At 41.0% G+C, this 7,947-nt stretch overlaps 2 protein-coding genes across 3 annotated transcripts; one reads left to right on the top strand and one right to left on the bottom strand.

Annotated features, from left to right (window-relative positions):
* Positions 1 to 12: 12 nt before the first annotated feature.
* Positions 13 to 7,526, bottom strand: thoc7 (THO complex 7). Of its 2 annotated transcripts, none has more exons than XM_029826122.1 (8): positions 7,380 to 7,526; positions 7,055 to 7,175; positions 6,851 to 6,978; positions 6,649 to 6,735; positions 6,492 to 6,549; positions 6,315 to 6,381; positions 6,156 to 6,225; positions 13 to 113 (listed from the first exon to the last, which is right to left on the bottom strand). In XM_029826122.1, exons 1-8 carry the CDS (start codon positions 7,396 to 7,398, stop codon positions 55 to 57), a joined length of 609 nt encoding a protein of 202 aa, XP_029681982.1. In that variant the 5' UTR covers positions 7,399 to 7,526; the 3' UTR covers positions 13 to 54. The 2 variants fall into 2 exon arrangements, with proteins under 2 accessions (XP_029681982.1, XP_003973511.2); XM_003973462.3 differs by lacking the exon at positions 13 to 113 and adding an exon at positions 5,920 to 6,036 and having other exon boundaries at positions 7,380 to 7,525.
* On the top strand, positions 2,440 to 5,922 carry LOC115246786 (interferon-induced GTP-binding protein Mx-like). Its single transcript, XM_029826120.1, has 12 exons — positions 2,440 to 2,734; positions 3,059 to 3,196; positions 3,298 to 3,452; positions 3,571 to 3,709; positions 3,797 to 3,995; positions 4,080 to 4,158; positions 4,246 to 4,368; positions 4,459 to 4,600; positions 4,678 to 4,836; positions 4,909 to 4,985; positions 5,073 to 5,330; positions 5,404 to 5,922. The coding sequence occupies exons 1-12, from the start codon at positions 2,548 to 2,550 to the stop codon at positions 5,626 to 5,628; spliced, it is 1,881 nt and encodes a 626-aa protein (XP_029681980.1). The 5' UTR covers positions 2,440 to 2,547; the 3' UTR covers positions 5,629 to 5,922.
* Positions 7,527 to 7,947: the final 421 nt, after the last annotated feature.

Consider the following 7,947-nt stretch of genomic DNA (forward strand, 5'->3'; position numbering starts at 1 on the left):
GTCTGAAAAGTCTTTTATTAAAAGAAAAAAAGATTTATTTAGGTCTCCACATCTTCAGTCACCGATTTCTACCGGACTTTCCTGATTATTGTCATCTTCGGATTTTTCATCATCTAAGAAAAAAATGAAACAAACACAATTCATAATTTGTAACAGATATTGCCCGTTTACCTCATAGCTTTTTAAAAAAAAGACAAACACTTGTTTTGGAGCAAAGGTTATTGTTTACTTACTCTCCAGTGTCTGCTGCAATTCCTGTATAGTAGTGAGTAGCACATGGAACTGCTTCTTTCTCAATTCCAGCTACATGGGACAAAGACAGGATTAAAAGCGCATATTAATAATCAAAATAGTTCATATCACAATAGTAGTGTTGCTGATGTTAAACATACCACATCTCTTCACTGACTCATATTCCTCTTATGCAACAAACTGAGTGTGTTAGTGACCTATTAACTTTTTAACTTAACTTTTTAAGCTCTGCCACAGACTATTTCCTGTTCCTGCCTCGCTTTAAGCTAATGTAATGCTAATCCAGTACTGTTACTACACATGAACAAAACCAGCAATATGACAACCTCCAAGCATCTCATCCTGGTGTTTGATAGCTTTTGGGGCCCTTGAAAGCTTTTTACCGACCGCTACACAACCTGATGTACAAACACTTCAGAAACAGGGCAGGCTGCGCCTGGCAGAACCTCCCGCTACTCCAATTATGCAAATGCTTAGTCAAGGCCAAGTTGACGGAGGTGTCTGTGAAGAGTCGTTTTAGAAAACCAGACTCGGCTGAATGGACTTTTATTATAATTCGACTTAGCAACAAAAACATCCTCTGTCAACAACTGTCCATCCGCTGGGCTGGAAACAGTCATCCACCTGCCGGTGTATTCAAAGGCTGGATTCATCTAGCTTGAGGCTCGACTGGCACCTTCTGGCATCTATTATGGGGCTGAAAGAGGGACTGGAACAACACTGACAGGAAACGGAGAAAAGAGAGTCCTTGCATAACCAGAAAACGGTAAAGGATGTTAGATGGTAACAAATTACATAGCAACAAATGAGGTACCAGAATGGTAATTTAGGAAAGGCACAATTTGCGGCTCCTCTCAGCACATTTGATTATAAACTGTACCTGTAATCCTATAAGAAAAAGGTACCAGCTCCTTTATGATACCTTTCATTTTTGTCAACTATTTCTTCTTATCTTTTACTGAAACTCCTGAAAAGCACAAGAACAATGCTGCAGAGTCCCTTCTATTTTCTGACGTCCATCAGAACATTTTGCACCTCTTTGTTTCCATGCTGCCACCCTGCTGTTGTAACTTCTCCAAATGGCTCTCACTCTGTTCATTATCAATGCACCGCTGATTAGCACACTGCTGCAGAGAGTCGACTGGGTCATTCATTGGGGTTTTAATGGGTATGACGCAAATCCAAAACCTCTTCGTGGCCTCGGCCTGTTGGACCCACATGCCTTGTTTGGCAACCTTACACACACCCCAAAGACCAACTGTGCCTTGTTGGTGCCAGAGACCTGCTGTACAGCCACTTGGCATTCTGGGTATGATCCATGGTTATTGTGCTGCTCAATCATTTTCATTTTCTATAAAAGTTTCAATTTTGCCTCCATTATATACTGTGCACTTTTTTAATATGTAATTTCCCACTGTAATGTGAAAGCATCTATTTTATTCTGATGACGTCAGTTATGCTGTCAGTTATGCTTTGTAAAATCAGAGGAGCTGAAATGCTTCAGGGTTTGCAGTGACCCTCAGTGTGCAGTAACCCTTCCCAAGATCGCCTCAACTGTTGTGGCTCATCCTGGATCATTAGTGCCATCTACTGGCTATTAATTGTCCTGCTGAGCTACTATGTAGGAAAGACTAAATTAACTTTGAATTCCAGCGTAATGTTTAATAGACATTTCTGCGGTTCAGCTCAACATTTATTCAGTAATTACAACCACTATGTTTTATATAGGCTTTAGGGTTTGATGATTTATTTGTTACAGATTGTGTGTATCTGTATCGTTTGTTTAATTGAGATAAAGGAATTGTTTTATTTAGCTAAAGAGGCAGCCTCTAAATATCACAGCTGTGCCGAAACCTGGGATCGAACCAGCGACCTTTAGATCTTCAGTCTAACGGTCTCCAAACTCTTATTTCGGACGGAAGCGCGACGTAAATAACGCCCACCGACTGAAATTTATGGCAAATTTCCCTTCGTATGTTTCAGTTTCACAGGAGAGGCGAAACAGGGATGACAACATAGTGTTTGTTTTGCAGCATAGTATTGAAAGGACATATCGCGTATATAAGCCAAATCCAATACTATCACTCAATTTCTTTGTAATACCTTAACAAACGTGCTCAGCGAATGTATTGGGTTTCATTTCACTTAAAAGAGGCGGGTCGGATGATTCCTTTTCGGAGAAAACGAAAGTATTTATGAGTATTTATGCGACGGTCGCGGTGGACCTGGACCATTTGCAGTTGCAGACACAGGCAGATGTTTGTGTTCTCCGATTGATCGCTAATCACCTTCATCATGAACAGTTTGAACCAGCAGTACGAGGAGAAGGTGCGTCCCTGCATCGACCTCATCGACTCTCTTCGCTCCCTGGGTGTAGAGAAGGACTTGGCGCTCCCCGCTATCGCCGTGATTGGAGACCAAAGCTCGGGGAAGAGCTCCGTGTTGGAGGCGCTGTCCGGAGTGGCTCTGCCGAGAGGGAGCGGTAGGGACAGCCAAGAAATCTAGTTAGCTTTTATGTCCGCCTCAGCTCGAAGGATTCACAAACTTGTAGAGCTAGTTAAGGCTCTGATGACTTTTTTTTTTTCTTTTTTTTAATCTTTAGGGATTTTTCATGTTTTTCCTGTGTGTACATCGTACATAGTTACAAGTCACTTAAATAGACACCAGTTGCCATTTCATATATTCTGCTATACTATGTAGCTATAAAAAAAACATTGGTGTCATTTTTCATCTGTGAGCTAAATAATACTGTGCAAATGTGCTCATCTTTGATTTTCTCCTTAATGTCAATATTTTCCTGATTCAGGGATTGTAACGAGATGTCCTCTGGAACTGAAGATGAAGAGAAGGAAAGTAGGAGAGCCTTGGTATGGCAATATAAGCTACCTGGAAAAGGAGGAAGTGATAGAAGACCCAGCAGATGTTGAGAAAAAGATTAAAGAAGGTTCATTCTCAGGAAGTCTTGTTTTGTTGTTGTTGTTGTTGTTTTTCTTCAAATTGCACTGCTTTCTTTCATCTCCATAATCATGAATTTTCCAACTGCAGCTCAGGATGAGATGGCGGGCGTCGGGGTGGGAATCAGTGATGACCTCATCAGCCTGGAAATCGCCTCTCCAGAAGTTCCAGACCTGACACTCATTGACCTGCCTGGCATTGCCAGGGTGGCTGTAAAGGGACAGCCAGAGAACATTGGAGAACAGGTATCTGCATCAAGGCTCCAAAGAATCCAATAAAAAACCACATTTTTTTGGAGTTGTTCTCTTCCCTCTCAGTTGAAAACCACTATTGCTCAGTGTTACAATGTTAAAATATCTTCAGATAAAGAGACTGATCAGGAAGTTCATCACAAAACAAGAAACAATCAGCCTGGTGGTTGTTCCGTGCAATGTTGACATAGCAACCACAGAGGCTTTGAAGATGGCACAGGAAGTGGATCCTGATGGAGAACGGACTTTGGGTAAAAATGAAGGATTTTCCCCCGGGGAAAAAGCCGTGGTACTTCTGCCCAAAGCTTAATACATTGTTGTTATTCTCTCAACCTAAGGTATCTTAACCAAGCCTGATCTTGTGGACAAAGGGACAGAGGAGACTGTGGTTGACATCATCCACAATGAGGTCATCCACCTGAAGAAGGGCTACATGATTGTCCGGTGCAGAGGTCAGAAGGAGATCATAGACAAGGTGTCTCTGGCTGAAGCAACAGAAACAGAGACGGCCTTCTTCAGGGATCACGCACATTTCCAGTGAGTTTGATGACCACAATGCCGACATTTTCATGTCGGGGAATAATATAATACTGATACGCTAACCATTTGCATCCTCTGCAGAACTCTGTATGACGACGGCCAGGCCACCATTCCTAAACTAGCGGAGAAGCTCACGCTTGAGCTGGTTAACCACATCGAGGTGACACTTCCCTGCATTTTTTTCATTCGCTACCACTATTCAGGCGTTAATAGTCTTGTCACGAGTGTCACTTTTCTTATTTTTTAGAAATCTCTGCCTCGACTGGAAGAGCAGATTGAAGAGAAACTGGCTCACACACGCGCAGAGCTGGAGAGGTATGGCACCGGTCCTCCATCTGATCCAGCGGAGAAAGTCACCTTCCTTATGGATGTGAGCTGACCCTTAAGCTGTTGCATGAAACTGAACAAAAGTGCTGCATGAACATCATCTCCTCTTTAACTGCTGTGAAATGTGCTGCAGAAATTGACAGCCTTCACTCATGACGCCATCAGCCTGACTACAGGAGAGGACATCTGTTGTGGAGAAAACATCAACATCTTTTCTACTCTCAGGCAAAAGTTTGGGGAGTGGATCCGTCACCTGGACATCTCGGGTGTAAAGTGTAAGTGTAGTCACTTCACCTATTTAGTCCTGGTGGTTTAGAGTGGCTCATCATCAACATACAACTGTTTGTGTCAGTTAATGAAAGGCTTGAGAGAGAGGTGCAGGAATACGAAGTGAAGTACCGTGGAAGAGAACTGCCTGGCTTCATCAACTACAAGACTTTTGAATACATGGTCAAGGAGCAGGTCAAACAACTGGAGGAACCAGCTGTTCGGAATCTCAAGGACATAGGAGGTAAGCCTGAATATATGCGTTTTTTCTCTCAGGTTTTTTATTTAGATAGATGTCCTCTTCTTCTTCATCTAGATGATGTTCGGAAAGTTTTCATACATCTGGCCCAGACTAGCTTTGCTGGACTTCCTAACCTTATAAAAACTGCCAAGGTAGGTCATTTTTCAGACTTCGATTGAGGTGTTTGGTTATTTTTCTCCTTATTTTATTGGAATCATCTTTTTTTTCTTTCTCGCCAGGCTAAGATTGAAACCATCAAGCAACGAATGGAAAAGGACGCTGAAAAGTTGCTGAGAACTCAGTTTAAGATGGAGCTGCTCGTTTACACTCAGGACAGGACCTACAGTAGTAGCCTGGACGAGAGCAAGAAAGAGGAGCACGAGGACGAATGTCTCCGGACAAAAAAAGTTAAACCACCTGCATTTCGATTTCCATTCAAACAGGACAATCATGCGACACTGACAGAGCTGATGTTGCACCTTAAATCCTATTACAGAGTAGGTTTTGATCACAGCAACATACAAAATATTATTTTTCTGTCTTCTTACAAAATTTCCTGTAATTCCTCAGATTGCAAGTCAACGCCTGTCCGACCAGATCCCTCTCGTGATCCGCTATCACATGCTGCAGGAATTTGCTATCCAGCTGCAGAGGGAGATGCTTCAGCTGCTGCAGGACAGGGAGAATACCGAGCTCTTTCTGAAGGAGGACTTGGATGTTGGGACCAAGAGGGCGGCTTTGCAGAGTCGCCAAAAACGTCTCACACAGGCCCGTGAATACCTGGTGAAGTTTTAGATCGTGTAGAAGCCTCGGCCTTTAGTAGTTTACTTATAAACACCAGATATTACTCCAAGTAAATACTGTATGTACTTCAAGAGTCTTTAAAGTAGTTTGCAGGATTTCTGATACCAGGAGAATAAGCACTTTTATTCTGATAGAATCACCAGTTCAGGTAATTGATTTAACAGGATTGTATTGCTTTAAAAGCTTCCTTTAAATGTTCGAACTGTTAGTGTTCATTTTTTACTTCTAAACTTGTGGTTTTTCATTATAAAACAGATTTTGGAAAGTAAAGTGAATGAAAAAGAACATCTGAAAAGTCTTTTATTAAAAGAAAAAAAGATTTATTTAGGTCTCCACATCTTCAGTCACCGATTTCTACCGGGCTTTCCTGATTATTTTCATCTTCGGATTTTTCATCATCTAAGAAAAAAAAGAAACAAACACAATTAATAATTTGTAACAGATATTGCCCGTTTACCTCATAGCTTTTTAAAAAAAGACAAAAACTTGTTTGGGAGCAAAGGTTATTGTTTACTGACTCTCCAGTGTCTGCTGCAATTCCTGTATAGTAGTGAGTAGCACATGGAACTGCTTCTTTCTCAATTCCAGCTACATGGGACAAAGACAGGATTAAAAGCGCATATTAATAATCAAAATAGTTCATATCACAATAGTAGTGTTGCTGATTTTAAACATACCTTTGCATCTACGTTCTCCTTGATGTGTGACAAATGCTGGAGTTCTTTGTCAAGTGCCTCCAACTGCCTGGAGGTGATCAGAAATAACCCGTTTCATAATTTTCAAAGGCAAAGCTACTCTCATACATGAAGTAGAACAACTAATAAGGAATGTAATCCCTTCAGAGGGTTACTTACTTCAGTGTATCATGGCGATCTGGGTGTTGCTGGATTACTTTTGCTAAGGCATCGTACTCTGTGGGGGATAAAGAATGTGGTTCCTAGAAATACTTTGACAAGCATTTTTTTCCTCAGTAAATGTATATATATATGTGTAAAAAGCTGAAAACATTACCTTGCCGATTCTTTCGTATTCGTTTTGCTTTTTGTATTTCTTTCTTGCACTCTGCTATCTTCTCATGAGCAGATGTAATATTCTGTTCTGCAGTTTGAAACATACATGGCTAGCGTGAACGGAATTCATATAATACATCACAAGAATTAAATAAGCGACTTGATTTGTTTCTCCACCGTTATTATGCAGGGACGTTTCCTACCTATGTTTGTGTAGATTTTTTCGTAATTTTCCATTTCCCGAAGGTTCATGTCATAGACCATCAACGTCTTTCCCAAGGAGAATTCACACTGGGCCAGTGTGCTCAACATTCTTTGATATTGTGTGAAGCTGTACATTAAAAATTGAATGTATTCATTTACAGCGTGTCGAAAAAAAACGACTGCGGTCTGTGTGATCCACCTACCCTTCCTCGGGACTCCCAGGGGAGTTGCACCACTTTGTAAAAGTCTTTAAAAGTAAATTAATTCGTCGATCATCGCCAGCCCCATCCCCGTCAATTAGAAGACGTTTCCGAATAACCTCATCTGAAAAGGGAGGAAAAAAGGGGAACATTTATTAGACTCGTGTGAAATACTGCATGAGAGCGCTTGGCTAACTTAGCAATGCTAATGTGTTGTAGCTGTTTTGAACTCGACGCGCATCTGTTAACTGTAACTATTTGAAGAAAAAGAAGGCAGCAGACACAGTTTGTAGTATTTTTTAAACATTAAGCACTTGTTTCCCCTCACCATCGGTAACGGCACCCATTACTGTAAAAGAAAATCAGCTAGTCTTGTTCTCTTGTTCTTTTGAGCCTTCCTCTTCTTCTTCTACTTCTTTTTCTTCTTCTTCTGTTGGGACAACGACGATAGTGCCCTCGACCGTTTTAATCGCATATAGGTAAAAGACTGCCACCTGTCGGTGTTGAAGCATGGCTACATTTTTAGATATTTATTGCTTTATATATTTTCGTGAACACTTGAGAAAAACGTTTGCCCTTAAATGTCACCTAAATGTGTCATTTCCTAACCAAAGCATTTTTTGTACACCAAACTAAAAATTGTTGCTTTTCCATCTCTACAACAAAATCCCCTTTGCCTATTTCCCGGCAACTCAGCTTTTAACATTTCCCTAATTAAGCCTCCTCATTAAAAAAAAGTACATTATCAGCAACCAAAAATTTGCCACACACCTGACCTCTTCTGCCAGTCTATGCAGCCCACTGCACTTAATTTCTTGACAAAAATATCTTATTGGGTTTTTCTTTTATAATTAATCTGGCGATTTATATTCAATCCCTGTTTTAAGTGTCAGTGT

The sequence above is a fragment of the Takifugu rubripes genome, chromosome 19, assembly GCF_901000725.2.
Source record: "Takifugu rubripes chromosome 19, fTakRub1.2, whole genome shotgun sequence".
NCBI classification, from domain to species: Eukaryota; Metazoa; Chordata; class Actinopteri; order Tetraodontiformes; family Tetraodontidae; genus Takifugu; species Takifugu rubripes.